This window comes from Biomphalaria glabrata, chromosome 6, assembly GCF_947242115.1.
Source record: "Biomphalaria glabrata chromosome 6, xgBioGlab47.1, whole genome shotgun sequence".
Classification (NCBI taxonomy): Eukaryota; Metazoa; Mollusca; class Gastropoda; family Planorbidae; genus Biomphalaria; species Biomphalaria glabrata.
Window position 1 is genome coordinate 14902912 of NC_074716.1, and position 16410 is coordinate 14919321.

General features: G+C 31.1%; 2 protein-coding genes across 2 annotated transcripts; one reads left to right on the plus strand and one right to left on the minus strand.

Moving 5' to 3' along the window:
• Positions 1 to 450: 450 nt before the first annotated feature.
• Positions 451 to 8523, minus strand: LOC106057596 (lysine-specific histone demethylase 1A-like). Its single transcript, XM_013214844.2, has 18 exons — positions 8333 to 8523; positions 7429 to 7666; positions 7178 to 7311; positions 6967 to 7045; positions 6780 to 6872; positions 6592 to 6698; positions 6405 to 6486; positions 6218 to 6312; positions 5513 to 5655; positions 4833 to 4923; positions 4473 to 4607; positions 4268 to 4341; positions 3739 to 3887; positions 3480 to 3575; positions 3173 to 3369; positions 2565 to 2807; positions 2390 to 2471; positions 451 to 1455 (listed from the first exon to the last, which is right to left on the minus strand). Exons 1-18 carry the CDS (start codon positions 8495 to 8497, stop codon positions 1232 to 1234), a joined length of 2427 nt encoding a protein of 808 aa, XP_013070298.1. The 5' UTR covers positions 8498 to 8523; the 3' UTR covers positions 451 to 1231.
• A 228-nt stretch (positions 8524 to 8751) lies between these two features.
• LOC106057597 (charged multivesicular body protein 2b-A-like) lies at positions 8752 to 15744 on the plus strand. Its single transcript, XM_013214845.2, has 8 exons — positions 8752 to 8953; positions 10624 to 10715; positions 10868 to 10909; positions 11049 to 11150; positions 11754 to 11804; positions 11930 to 12032; positions 12531 to 12637; positions 13799 to 15744. Exons 1-8 carry the CDS (start codon positions 8917 to 8919, stop codon positions 13901 to 13903), a joined length of 639 nt encoding a protein of 212 aa, XP_013070299.1. The 5' UTR covers positions 8752 to 8916; the 3' UTR covers positions 13904 to 15744.
• Positions 15745 to 16410: the final 666 nt, after the last annotated feature.

Below are 16410 nucleotides of genomic sequence, written 5' to 3' on the forward strand. Positions count from 1 at the left end.
AAGTTTAAATACTGCAAATCTTCACCACAGAAGAGAACATTCTTTCTCTGATGCTCTCCTTAGTTTAAACTGAACCTGGTTAAAGTCCCTAGTTCAAATTTGATACCGAGAAATTATTAGGTTTCTGAAAACATACTTTGAACCTAAGTCCTGTTTTTATTAAGACCCTTATTATGCAAACATATTAAATTTAAACATAAATGGAGATTGAAGCTTTGAAACAAAATTTGAAAACATAACAAGTAACATGATATAATAGCAGCACAAAGGTACCAAGGTTATTAGTAGAAGAAGGTGAAGAAACTATGTTGAAACAGATAACCTTAGTGCTGCTATTGTATGTAACATGTCTTGTGTTTTCATTTTTAAAAATGTTATCTTACATTTTTTTAAATTATTATAATTTTTTTTAAAGTTAATCTACAGTAAATAATAAAAAAAAGAAACAAATAAATCAAAATGCTTTTAATTTTTGTCAATGTTAATAAATCCATTCAAAGTTCAACTAAGTTTACATGAATTTCATGTGAACTGTTGAGAAAGCATAGAGACATATAAATTTAAAAGAATACAACTTACACAATTCATAACAAAATATGTTCACATTGATCAACAAACTTTGGCAGTGACAACTAATGTACAACAATAAGAGATAAACATCATTTTAAAACAAATGAAAGATTCAATAATTTGTACATAATTTACATTTAGATGCATGAAAAGATTTTTTTAAACTACAGACGTGTGCAAGTATAAATTTTCACTTTAAAGGATGCTTCACTGAATCAAACAGAAACATCTAATAGAGTACATTTAAAAAAAAAAATGAGATTTCTATTCTGTCAAAACTAGAATTTAAAAAAAAAATAAAAAAATTCTAGTTTCATTAGTCATGTAAAAGCATGTTACTGCTATACTTTAATACTAACATGTGTTCTACAAAATGCATGCTGAAAATCAATGTAAGTCATTTATTTCTGAAGAATAAAAGACTTCTTTTTTCAAACTAACTAATGCAAGTAGCATGTTCATTAAAAACAAAACCAAAAAAAAAAAAACAGCATTGAATCAATTTCAATGTTGAAACTTTACTTCCAGCACGATAATTTGTAACAGTACCAATACTATTCTCATTTTAAAGCTTCTTCTCGTAGGAAGTTGCTCTCTTTGATCACATAAATGTTAATTTGACAACCAATGTAATAAAACATATAATGCTAGATCAGTATTTCTAAGCATCTGGAACAACAATAATATTTGGCTTAGACTGAGGAGCACAGTATGGAGCCCCAAGGAATTTGTCAGCTATACGACCAGCTTCACGGAAGCCACTGAGCATAGCGCCATGAACTGTGGCTGGATAATTCCGTATGGTATGCTCACCAGCAAAGAAAAGCCGGGCTGGGGCACCAGCAGGATGAGCAATGGGCGATGCTAGGAGATCATAATCATTACCTAGAAAACAATGAAGGGAGGAAATCAGCATAACAACATCATTGTTAAAGTATAGACAATCTGTAGCAGACAAAATTAAAGAAAGTTAAAAATAAAAGGATCAGTAGTTAATATTGTTTTTATCATGCTAATGGGCAAATCCCAGAAATGTAATAAATCTAATTATTCTTCTTTAAAGCTATTTTTAATATATATGAACGCATACAAAATATACAGAGACCAGTTTTTGATTTAAAATTAAGACTCCATTATATGTTTGATTGAAAGTGCAGTCCAACTAGTTGTTCCTTAATAGTGCTATATATAAACGTATGTTTACAATACAAATAATACTAGATCTAGTTATTGATACTGACAATGTATTATATGCTACAAATGAATTCCTTGCAGTTAAATAAAAAAAAATGTAAGCATATTGACTAATAAAGGTTTGAAAAGAGGACATCATAATTGTGTGTTTGTGTAACACTTCTTTGATAGGACCTGCACTTTGCATTTCATTTCAAGAAAGGTTATTACAGATTTGAAGTTGGGAAGGTATATTTCTTTTCTACCACTTAAATTATTGCAAATATATTGTCCCCATTTAAAGGGCCTCTTTATAAAATCATTGTTTTGTCATAATATCAAACAGTTCTATATAAACATTAATAAGGTGTATATTGTTCAGTTAGATGATGAAACAAAAAAAAAACAACATTGGATCAGGTAATGGAGAGGGACTGATTATCATTAAGATTGACATGCATTTTCTTAACAAGTTACGAAAGGTCAGTAAATACTCATTAGAATGAATGGATGAATTAGATCTTATAAATTTCATACTTTCCTACATAATGTTTTATGAACAATTTTTTTTTTAAAACACACCTGTAACAAATTATAAACAATTTTTGAACAAAATGGTATGATAGGAATACATTACAACTATTACCTGATGATCCAGCAGCTACATAAGAATAAGATCCTCTTGCATATGGATCCGCTCTCCACCTTGAAACTAAAGATTCTTTAGGCTGTAGATTAATAAAACCAATTAACAATATTTTTTCAATGACTGAACTCAGATGAAATTACCATAAGTTGATTATCAGTCTATTTCAACTGACCTGTGGTACAGCATTAGCCCCGAAGATTCCTTTCATAACTACAAGGCAGCGACCAACAATAACATCATCACTGACATTTTCCATTATGGCTGCTGCCTCCCCAGCTATAAGAGCCAGCAGGACAGGTGCTTTGTACAAGTTCCAAAATAAAAATAGTTCCCCTCTGCTTGCTGTGGTACTTCCTACATGTCCAAAAAGATTAGCACTGGGGTCCCAGAAAACTCTGTCAAAGCATAAAACAACCTGGAAACATAAGAAGACTTTGAAAGACATGTCTCAAATCACCACATCCAGTTGGTAGTGTGTATATTATACATTGAAACATTTTTTTCAGATTACATTTACATGGGCTATAGAACACTTAGTTAAAAAAAATAATAATTTGTTAACCTTCAGTAACGGTGCAATGAAACATCAATACAAAATGTAAAACCCATTAGTCATGCAATTTTTTTCAGATATTTCAGATTTTTTATTTTTGAAGTCGCTTTTCATGTTACAGGACTAACAATTCAATGATAAATCTTTGATATGCTGATTTTACAATATCAATTGACTGCTCTTTATTTTATCTTCACTAAACATCACATACAAATACTATAACAGACCTTATTGAGATTCCCAAACCCAAGTCTAGCTATGGCATCAGCTTTCCAGTCTGGAAGTGGAGGAATGAAATGGGGTACATTAGGAACAGTATTGATACACTCCTTCAGTACTCCAAGAGGAAGTGTACACAAGACAGCATCTCCTTTATAGGTCTGCTGATTAGATCCATTTTTAGCTGTGGTCACTACCTCTACACCTGAGTGAATCCAGAAAAAAATAAAAAATTCTCAATTTTATTTATATCTATTATGCATTTTTGTTTCTAAAGCTAAATGAGTGGTATAGCAATCAGGAATATTAGCAAACCTTTCTCTAATATTTTGATCTGTTTGACAACTGTATTAAGCTTGTAGTCCAAACCTTCAGCAATGGCCGTGGGAACACAAGAGTAACCATTTCTTACTAACAACCAAAAAAAAAAAACAAACAAATTCAAATTAATTAATTAAATTAAAAGCTTTTATATTAATAGATACATCTTTTTGCTTAAGTGAAAGAATAAGGTCAGTTTTTATAGCTTTTATTTTGTTTTATAAATTATCATGAAATGAATTAAGTTTCAAACCTGTTAAATGACTTCCTGAAAACTCATAGTCATCATCTTGATCCCAGTGTTTAAGAGAGAGATTGGATAAAGGTGTGGCATTAGCAAACTCTAAATTGGCAAAGTGCCAGTCTAAAATCTGGCGATCTCTGGATGACAAGTACACATCACTGCCAGGAAAGAAGATAAAAAAAAGTTTTATTCTTCTTGACATTCAAATAAAATCTGTATAGTGTAACATGGTGTCTTATGCTGTTCAATAGTTAGAGGTTGCTTGGTTAAAAGATAGCTCCTAGTACAATGTAAATTATTACTATCCACAAGTCCATTATATACACTACAAATTACAACATATTTGAAAGGATCAAAATCAGAATGATATACTGTTAATACATTAAATCCAACATCAAAAGGAAATTCAGTCCTAGCCTCTGTCCTTAAGAAATATTTACCCTAAGATCGTATGTCAAGTGTTACTATTTCTACTAATGCAAGTTTCTAGTGCCCTAATCAAAACTATAGTAAACAAAAAAGAAACTGCACAATGTACCTTGGTGGATTAGCTTCCAGTTCATGAAGTTTATCTTCTATTTCTTTTTGTTTGGCAGTTTGTTGATCATATTCCTTTTAAGAGGGAATAAATGTGCAATAGTTAGAAATATTTTTGATCTTATATTATAAAATATTGAATGACAAAAAAAAAAATTCATACATAAATTAGTGTGGTCCATTAAGAAAAAAAAACAACAACTGACTTTTATTGCAGCATTCAGATCTCTTAGTTTACTTTTGACAAGGAATTCAGCAGTGATGTCCCTTGGTGGCTTCACATCAGATGCCTCTTTCCATTGCTTATGTAGCTCTTGCACTCTATCCCGCTGAGCTAGCATCTAATTGAATTACAATAGTTTAATACATAGTTTCTATTAAAGTAACACATATTTACATTCAAGAAAAATAAGAATAAGTATCTGGCTTTCATAATCATCTATGCTTTACAAAGTTAGGTTTGAAGAGTCATACTGGGATATTATAAAATGATGACCAGGTAATTGGCATAAATTACTTCTAGAAAATTAATGTACAAGTTATAAAAACTGAGTTACAAACCATACCTGTGCTTGACATTTCCTGAGTCTTTCTTGCATTTCAATGATACTTCTCTGGTGCTCACACTGTTTATCCTTCACATGTTTCTCTTGTAACCTACAGAAAAATGACCCAAAAAAAATTTGACTTTTCTAGGACAACAATTTTCATATGCTATGTAATATAAATAAGGACCAAAATGATAAACAGGTTTACGCTACAATTAGTTTTTAAAGTTTTGAGCTTAAGTCAAAATAGGTAGTTAATCAAAAAATTCATTTTAAATGGTTTCTTGAAAAAAAAAATACAAAAGTGTTTTCATGCAAAATATGACATTGATAATCAAAACCTTCATACCAAAAGTTCATATGAAGTTGGGAAAAGAGTTGTTTTGTTTAAATATATAAACAAAATATGGTATCCCACATGTGAACAATTGTAATTCCCATTTTTACTAAAAACTAAATTTTCTGTAAATAACATTTTTTTTTTCAACAGATGACAAGTACATATATTTTTCAAACAAACATCAGAGGAGATGCTTCAAATAATGTCACTGTAAAAGTAACTTGGACCTTTTAAATATTTATTTCAGGAGATTTTCTTGAAAGCCCAGGAGACTAGGTAATTGGAGCTCAATAACTCAATAAAACAATTCTTAACTTTATATTTAATAATAGATAAAATTGTACTATAATTTACAAACTTGATAACAGCCTCCAAGGCTTGTCCCAATGATGCAGGTTTACCATTAATTTCATTAAAGTTGACCTGGTGTGACAGAAATGAAGTGGTTTCCAGCAGTCTGTTAAACTCTCTCTCAACCATTTCATCCTTCTCTTTCAACACCTGGCAAAAAGAAATATCATCACTAAGAATAGATTTATGCCAGCAGTTGAGCTTATATGAACTTATCTAAATTATCAGAACACATAACTGACATAGAAGAAACCATTTTTATTTCCATTAGGGGACAAAGTAAGAAAATAAAATTTATAAAATTATATATATAAAACAGTGTGCTATTTTTTTTCTTTATGTCTAGGTAATAGAATCTGATCAATGTGTTACTTACTGATACACTAGATATCAATAAACAACTCCAACGCCACAAAGCCAGATTCACTAGTCAAATTATTTACACACTTACTAGCAACATGCACATATACACAATATTTTGTTTTGTTACTTGTCTATTCATGTTATAATGTTAAAAATGTAGCTGATAAGAAGTCAGTTTATAAAAAGACTAAAATATATAAAACCTATTCAGACTTTATAAACCCAAAATCATGTTAATAAAATCAGTAACACTTTACTTCAGAATTTAAGGCTTCTTAAAGTTCTGGTAAAATAAAAAAAATGATATCTCTACAGAAGTTTTCTTATAACACCTATTTATTGTGCTTACAGTGCATCCATTGCTTTCATAAAGTGGACATTTCTGTTTGATTTTATGTAGCTCCATGTTGATCTGTTTGCTTAACACAGTCACAGGGTTCCCTCCTGCAAACAGAATATCAACCTAGTATTAAATCTTATCATGAAAAATGTTAGCACCAAGTTATCCAATTTAAATGTTTGAAAGCACTACTTACCCAGTCCAGTCACAACCATAGCCCCTAGATCTGCAACATAGTTTCCTCTTCTAAAAGTTTGTATCCTTCCACCCACTCTATCCTAAAAAATGTAGATACAAACAATATGTCAGAAGAAATTCTGAATCTGCATCACAAACACACATTTAATCGATGACAAAATTGACAAATGAATTAAGAGACTTACTCTTGCTTCTAAAATGACAACATCAACCCCAAAAGACTGTAACTGTCTAGCAGCACTTAATCCTGCAATGCCAGCACCAATGATGATAACCTTGCAGTTCTTTTTGGCTTAAAAAAAATATATATATTAAAAGGTCTGTAACAAATACAGGAATGAACATTCGTTTACAGAAAATAACATCTATTTACCTGGAAGTGGTTTCAATCTCTTGTAGATTCCAAAATTAATAAAACTGTAACGCTCTAGAAATGCATGAACTCTCAGAACCAATTGTCCATCACCTAAATAGAAAAAAAATATAACTGTAACAAACTAATATAATATTTTTTGCTTTTTAATGTACATAGGATTTATACTTAGGTTCTCATAACTCACTGTTATATGGTGGCTCAATATCTTGAAGTGCTGCTTCAAATGTCAATTGCTGCTTTGGATTTTCTAACCACAGCTGCAACTAAAATATGAAGAGAAAAAAATCACAAATAATTATAAGCCTTTACAATATTAACTTTCAAATAAAAATTTTAGTAAATTTAGAAGTTTAGATTTCTAATATACAGAACAATTGTGTGAACACTTTACTAACAATTCTATTCCTGAGATAAAGGAATACTTTCTGGGACTGAGGTGGGCCCTGAACAATGTCTGGAAAGGCGGCAGCTTCTTGGGCAGTTAGTTTATCTACTGGTAGCCTGCTCTGAAACGCAGCTCCCTCAAGTCCTAAAAAAAATAGAAAATATTGTTTTTTCTTGTTAACTTAGATCAAACATCATGAATATAAAACATCATAATTTTATTCAAGTGATTAGGTCATTAATAAAAAAAAAAAATGCTTACCTGACGGATCATCAGCTGAATGGTCACTTTCTTCAGCAACAACTTCTTCATCTCCCTTTGAATTTGAAGGTTTTGTGTCTTTTTCTTTCGTTTCCTTGTCTTTAGTATTACTCTCTTTGGATTCTTTTTCCTTTTCTTTAGGTTTCACATCTTTGTTTTTCTCTTTTTTTTCTTCTTCAGAATAAAATTCATCTTCAGAAATGTGAGCTAAATGTTCATCCATTTCTTTATATTCAACCTGTGCAAAGTTAAAGAATTATGTGCACACACAAAATAGTCAAGTAGCCGATGTTGTCAGATGATCATTTGAAAATGTGTTTCAGCAATAGAACTAGTTAAATCTAGTTTATAGTAGTTTAAATATCAAAACTAGTACTTCCATCCATATACAAATGTGATGTAAAAAAATGGCAGAGAATTTGCTTGTAGCGCTGCTGGTAATCATAATTTACAAACTTTTTATCAGACAGACAGAGTGAGTTGATAAATATAAACTTTGGCCTTTGAAAAAGTAAGACTGTCACTGTCGTCTGATGACAAGATTATGATATGTCAAATATGTGACCATACTCAGACTCTCTGAAGTCAGTCAGTGTGACTGACACTGAGACATGAGTTAGAGAGTGTAAGTGTGTTAGGTCTAGGCCCTAGGCCTATGGCTGTACAGTGTACTGTCAAAGCTAGTTCTGGTACTGGTAGCCAGTGATGAGTGAGTCATGAGTGTACTCATGTACAGTAAAAAATTAAATAGCAAGTGTAGTGACGGAGTGTACTACAGTGTAGGCACTAGAGTCTACTAGACTGTAGCTACTGCAGTACTGGTAACTGTAGTGACAGTAGTCTGAGTAGTGTTACTGTTACACTGTAGCCTACGTAGGACTAAATTATTGATATCGCCACAAACCTTTGCACGTTTGCGTCGGCTTCTACGTCCAACATCACTGCTTGGAATTCCTGTATCTTGCACTTCATCACCGGCAGCAGGTCTCTTGTTAGTCTCAGAGGTGGTTGCATCTTCCTTTTTCGGCATTAAAGTGGTAACTTTAGTCGGATGATGGGAGGACGCCATTGTTGCTAATGCATTGACAGTGCCAGATAAAAAGAGCATCTTTATGGGAAAAAATAAATTGTGTCATTTAGGTTCTACACTAAATTTTAAAAAATGATTTTAAAATAACCTAATTTAAAAAACATAGACTAGATATAAAATTAGATTTATAAGCTTTTATTTGTTTGAATAGTTTATAATTGCATTTGTATATCTTTAAAAAGACTGTATTTGACTTTACAAACTTATTATTATCTTTTTTTTTCTTTGTAATTACTTCCGGGTCCGGTGCTGTTAGTATACAAGTTCATCGTCAACATCACATGAATGAGTCTTAACCTAAATTTCTATAAATAAATAATGAACACGGTGTAATGTTATAAATAGATTTACTTAACGTTTCTTTCAGAGTAAAATTTACTGTAAACTGAGATCTAAAGATGGCTGGATTTTTCTCAAAAAAACCAACAGTACAAGGTTAGTTAATTACTTGAGTCTAGAGTCTAGTACTACTACTACTACTACTAGTACTCTAGTACTAGATGATAGTAGTAGATCTAGTAGACTAATTCTAAGTAGTAGTACTAACTATAACTATAAACTACTAGTACTAGTTTTACTGAATTAACTGAACTACTACTAGACTAGACCTCTAGTAGTAGTGAGTACTACTACTAGTTACAGTACTACTATATCTAGTAATAGTACTTCACCACTAGTAGACTCAAGATCTACTGGACTGTAGTGTCACTGTGAATACTGTGATGACTGTCACTGTGACACTGACAACTCTTGTGTACTACTTTGAGTCTTGACTTAGCCTACTAGTTTAGTAGTTACTACATCTATAATCATTTAAAATCCCCTAGGCCTAGGCCATATATCGCCCTCTATGCCATATCAGGCATATTGGCATATATCCCTTTACTTATAAGTCTTATACTTATAATAAGTCTAGCTAAGTCTTACTAAGTTATACTGCCTATAGACTATAGATATGATAATATAATGATAATCTACTTAGAATCAGAATATACTTATACACAAACTCCAGATAAAGACCACATCGATAGAACTTTAGAACAAGTGAAGTCATATAAATATCTAGGCGTCATCATTGATAACAAGCTCTCGAATGGGAAGACCACCTTGGAACTCTGACAAAGAAAACAGCCCAGCAACTATTTTTCCTATAAACTCAATAGCTTTAAACTAAATAAGAAGATCCTAGATAATTTTTACAGTGCGACCATACAAACTCTGCTAACATCTGGAATAACTTTTTGGCAAGGCAACGCCCCCCTAGAAAACATAAAAAAGGCATAAAAAATCACATGCACAACATTACCATATTTAAAGGAACTTTCTGTACAGAAATGTCTCTAAGAAAAATCTCAAAAACCTTGGAAGACAACAGCCACCCACTCAATCATAACTACGTCATGATGTCTCGAAGTGGGCGACTTCTGTCAATCAAGACAAGAACGGAGCGGTACAAAAACTCGTTTGTACCTTACTCGGTCAGACTTTATCAACGCCACCCTTTGATCGGAAGCTGAATCAATTTGTCCTTGTAATCACAACAAATTTCCATTTATAAACAGTCTTAGACTGTACTGTAACTGTGTACTACTTAGTGACCTTTGTCTACAAGACTCTCTACCTAGTAACCTACTAGTCTACATAACTCTACTAACTAATCAATTTACTGTCAATTTATCAAACCTTACTAGTACTAGACTCTAGATCTAAAGATTAATTAGTTGAGAGGTCCCAAACAGAGGATGCATATTCTATTATTGGCCTAACCAAGGTTAAATAACATTTTAGTTTAATGTTCTTATTTGATTTATAGAAATTTCTTTTAATAAACCCTAATGCTTTGTTTGATTTTTTTGATAGTTTCATCAATATGGGGATTCCATGACATTTTTTTCATTTATTAAAACACCTAGGTATTTTGCATTTACTTGATCCATACTTTTCGTTTTATTGTGATATTGATTCTGTGGCTGGCATTTGAAAACCTTTTAAAATATACTCATAAATGATAATTTCTTGAACTAATAATTAGGCTGTTTCTGTATTTCACCCTCTTGATAAATTTATTGCTATTATTCACTTGAATCTAAAATAAATTTTCACAGAACAAATAAGAACAAATGACAGAGTTCTTAGGAAACAGACGAGGGATTTGGAAAGAGATAGGGGAGCTTTAGAAAGAGAAGAGAAGAAATTGGTAAGTTATCTTATCTTATATAATAACAACAGAGAAATCTGTTAATTTATAATGGTTCATATTTACTAACTTGATGTCTGTTGAATGAAATGGGGAACAATGATTTTGAAACTTTTTGCCATTTTTAACATAGTTGTATATTTTTTCAACAGGAAATGGAAATTAAAAAAGCAGCAAAAGCTGGCAATAAGCAAGTATGAATAATTATTATCACATATAAAATCATTATTATTATCATTATCAAATTTATTTTGGAATTCGTTTTAGGCTATCACCTGAGATACATAGTCTTTCCAAGTTTTTACTCTAGATACCTTTTTTTTTTCTTTACAGGCAGCAACGATTCTTGCAAAGCAATTAGTAGCCTTGAGAAAGCAGAAAACCAAAAGTTATGCAATGGGTTCAAAAATTTCTTCTGTTGGTATGCAGCAAAAGGTACTAATTCTTATTTAAATACCTTGTAACGAACTTTGGTTAGTTCTTGCTATAGACAAATAGCTCGATATACTAAGGGTATGATTCTCCAATGCTGATCCTTAAAACGTACAAGTATTATACAATACACTCGACAAAGGAGTATAGAATTAGTATTTATTTACAGCCAACAATAGGTTACACATATAATATTGAATACATAATCTTCAATAACTAAAAGTACTAAATGTGCCCAAATTAAATACTACAGGGCGCTTAGACTAAATTCAATTAACATAGGTCATCAATGCCACACCCTAGTATTACCCCAACTAGTCAGTTCACACAATGCGGAAATAATATCTTTCAATACAACAGACAACAATCAACAACACCTTACTCAGACCTGGTCAGCTCTCCAACTGCTAGACTGACCACAGGAAACCTTATTGTCCCCCCTTGAAAACCCAGTGCTAAAACACTTCACCATCCACAACTAATAAAATAAACAAACAATCTCACATCTTACACACCCCGCTCTTGACATACCTTCTATACTTCTTGGGCATGTTAGTGTAACATCTGACAAGACTTTGCTTGATGCATTTTTTTTTTCTTGTGTAGGTTATGCATTCTAATTTGAAAATGGCAAATGCAATGGCCACAACGACAAAAGTAAGTACAAGATTATTAGGTAAATGTTTGTGTGATTTTTTTTTTTCATCTTTGCTATTTTATTTCAAGTTAATCTACAATAACCCTGTAACAGTTGAATGGCATTTTATTATGCATAATTTCAGACTATGACTCAGATGAATAAAACTATGGATCCTATGAAGACAGCAGCTATGATGAGAGATTTTGAAAAGGAATCTGCCAAAATGGGAATGACTGAAGAAATGAGTAAGCTATTTTTTTTTCTTGTGCATGTTAAGTGGGGTCCAGGTAATTTAAACTGGCAACAGAAATTCTGCTGTGGGGAGTATCTGAGAGAATGTTTCTGTACTGCCATTATGCAGATGTTTTGAAAATAAAACTCTCCTTTTCAATAAAAAATCTAAAGCAATAGCTACAATTACAATCGCCTAAAGATGTTTTGAGTTTATACAAAAGGAAAAGCAAAGCTATAATTACTAAATTTCATGAGTGCAGCCAAAAGGGTTTTGTGGTTACCCTCCCCTCTCCAATAAAAACTTGTTTCTGGACCCCACCGGTGGAGCTAACAGCGTTCCTCCAGACTCCCTAGCTGGTTAGGGCAGGATGTCTATTGTCTTTCCACTAACTCAAGCAGATACCACTGTATATAAAATGTAAATAGCAAGTTTGTTGAATAATTTTTCGTGTGGTCTTAATTTGCTTTACTAGTTATAAATGTTTGAATATCTGTTTTATTTTTTACAGTTGAGGAAACACTGGATGATATTTTAACTGAATCAGGGGATGAAGAAGAACAGGATGCTATTGTAAACCGTGTATTGGATGAAATTGGCATTGAAATCTCAGGAAAGGTTAGGGATAGGATTATTATCTACAATGACTTATCAGTATATTGTTGTGTTAAATGTTTTTTTTTAACTGCTTATTAAATATGTAAAAATATTTTTTTATATAGAAGTTAAAATACTTTTTATAATTGGGTTAGTCGTTAATTCTTAAAAGATTTTCTTTTCCTAAATAACATTGAACATTTTCAATTACAGTTTGTTTTCTATTAGGAGATTAATATAAGTAGATACAATTTATTTCTTCGTGATAAGTTATTCTGTTTAGGGGGAGTGCTATACTTTTTCAATTTCGCAATTTTTTTTTCTTTATTCTTTTACTTCGGCCATCCACTCACATCATTGCCATATTTTAATGTCATTCTCAACTTAGCGTTGTCTAAACCTCCACTAACCACCTTCAACATTTCCAGTGCCATGACTTATTGTAGGTCACACAACTTAAATTGAATTAAACATGATCTAGTAGCCCAATAACCTGTATTCAGTTCCTGTTTGTTTGTTTGTTTTGTTTGTAAAATGTTTTACATGTTTCGGATGTTCCTTCAGAGTTGAAGATAGTTTACTTCCTAGTCCAAACCTCCCGCAGGACGACGGGGGATGGGAGCGGGCAGGGTTTGAACCCTCGACCGTCGATAAATCTGAACGACAGTCCAGCGCACAAACCGCACGACCAGGCAGCCATTCAATATATGGGTTTAATTATCTTTAAAATATATTTGCACTTTTTAAACCAATTGAAACATTAAGACTAATATTTGAGATTATAGGCTATTATTATAAGTGCAGTGGGTTTTGTTTGTATTTTCAGTTACTTTCTGTATACATAGTAACATTTCTCATTGTTACTAATTGATGTTCTAAGAAACTTTATTTTGTAACATTGTTTCTAGTGATGTTCAGCTTTGACTTCACTTTGATATAAAACATTATTTCCTCAATAATTTGAGACCTTATGTTACACCAAAATTGTTGTTTGTACACAAAATGTTACCTACATTTTTTTAATTAAAGCTACATAGAACTGAAGCAGTGACATCATTGATGTTTTAAGGTTTAATTTGCTGAATTGGTAATTAAGGATTGATTTAAATATTTGAACAGGCTTAACATATTTGATTTCTTTTTCTGGGTTGTCTTTAAATTTCTGTTTTGTTTTTTCATCAGCTCATTGATGCCCCAGCAGCTCACAGAGGGAAAATTGGAAATTCCACAAGTACAGCAGATGCTGACATAGAGAGACAATTAGCAGCCTTAAAAGATTTAGATTAGTGACTGTGAGTGTATGTAGTATTTTTCTTGCTGTGAACATACCTTGGTGTCTCCACTGGTAGAAGCTGAATGTTTGTGCCCATCAAGGTGAAAAATAGTTTTTGAGTGCTCTGCTTCCTGATTGTTTAACTGTTTGGCCCAAAATTATGCTGAAATTGATTTTGTTCAAAACGTGAAATACTTTTTTTCCCATATATGTATAAATGTGCCACACTACAGTTAAAGGTAAAACTGATTTAAACTTTATGCAATACAAATGCATTTAATCACCCAATATTGATGCAATAGCATGCTTAAACTTTCAGTTTCTAAATTTTCTTAAAATAGAACAAAATAAATGTTTCAGAAATTATAAATTACTAAAACCTAATAACTGTGTTGACCTATTTTTGGAAAATAATATTCTTCAAAAATGTAAAAATAGTTGTAATTGTCGTCTGTCCTGCAAAGTAATACAAGTAGATGTACATATTGCATTTGGATTGATTGATGTTGAATGATATGGTTTATAAACTGATTGTAACAAATCAAAACTCATAAAGTTGTGAAAGAATGGAATATTGTACAGCCTTTAAAGTATTGTCAATTTAAACTGCTCTGATGTTTTACTATATAAAAGAACATTCAGACTAATAAAAGCCTACACACAAGAGTACTTTCATCTCAAGTTAAAGTCCTATCAATTTTCCAAACTTCAATGTAATGCATTACTGCTTTACATCATTTTACTATTTTTATGTTTTGTATTTTATTATAGGTACTGTATTATTAATAAATTATTATATTTTGTTTCTTGTATTATCAGAAACTATCAAATAATTTTTCTTCTTCCTTCCATCATGCTATTCGAAGAAGTGCCTTTGTGGCATGCGCTGTTTCACCCCAGTGTTTTGTTTAGCTGTCAAGAATACACTTTAACTTCTATAGATTTTCTTTCCCCTGTTTTAAAGTAGATCTATAATTTTTTTAAACATACCATGCATACAAAGAGAAAAGGATTTTAAAAATGTACATCTCCTATATTCAAATGCATTTATCATTTTAAATATTTAATCCAAACCATCCTTCGCAAGTTGGCAAGTTTCTTGCCATTAAAGTAATAAAATATTCCAGTTTTAAAGAAACATACTAATTAAATGCTAATATATTTATAAAACAAAGTAGGCCTAATAATAAACACAAATTAAACTTTTTGTTGGAGTTTCTGTTAATAACAGATTGTCGGCATTTGAACATTTAATTTGTTTCACTTTTTTATTTAATAATAGAGGTAATAATATTGCAATTTTTAAAAAATAATTGAATACCAATTCTAGGATTTAGTTTTAAAAAAAAAGGTTTATGAGAACCTGAACGTCCAGATGCATTTTTCAAAGTTTTAAGAGGTTATCAATCTCTATCATCTTATTGCTAGTCTTGGGTTATTCCATCATTTTTCTATCTAAATGGTTGATTTTTAAACATCAAAATTTCTCCTACAATGCCTTCATCACTTAAATAGTTTTTAAGTACATTTTCTAAATTAAAATAAAAATCAACAGGTAATTGTGAAGTTACATTTTGATATAATATTTTAAAATAAATATAATTTAAATTTTTCCTCTAGTATTTTTCATATAATTAAGTAAATTAATTTTTATACATTGTTTATTCTTTTTCATCTTTATGAATCGGTCTTCTATTTGAACTGAAAATATGTTCATGAAATATTATTTGTGTGATATTTCCAATGCTGAATGGTGTTGGCCTTCTAGCTATGCCTTGTATTTTTTCTATCTATTTATCTATTTAATCTATCTTTTAAACTGAAAGACCGGAATAAATGGAAGGTAATGCCTAAATATTGTTTGGTTATTCTTTCATGACTTCAGGTAAAAGTGCTGTTTTTATTTTTTGTTGTTATTGGTTTTTTTTTTTATATTTTTTACAATTGTTGGATACATTGTTACAAATTTTGGCATTATATAAATAAATATTGAAAACAATTTTTTTAATGAAAATGTGCAAACATTTCAAAATCATAAATTAATTATTCACTCCTCCTCTTTTGTGGATATGTATAAAAAATGATGAGATATGCACAGATAAAAAAAAAATATTTTCTTTCCAATTTTTTTTTTTGAATTTGCTGATTCTATGGGTGGATTTGTATTTCAAAATGGGAAGGGGGGCATAATGGATATTTATTGCTTTTTAGAAAGCTGTCTGTCTGGTAAAAACTTTGTACACATTATTTCTACCACACCCAATCTTGTATCAAATTTGGCATAATTATTTCTTGTAATTGACATAACAAGAATCAATTTTTAAATATTAACCATTTAGTTCATTAACTATTGATATTTAATCATTTTGTTTTGTATCAAATAAGGGAAAGTAATCATACTTGATAGATGTGGTAGTATAAGTTGCATTAGTCCCCATGAGTTTGAATTCAAGTCATGCAACTTTTTTATGCAATTAAAAAGTGATCACAGTAATCTTCCCCCAGGTACCCCCTTATTATT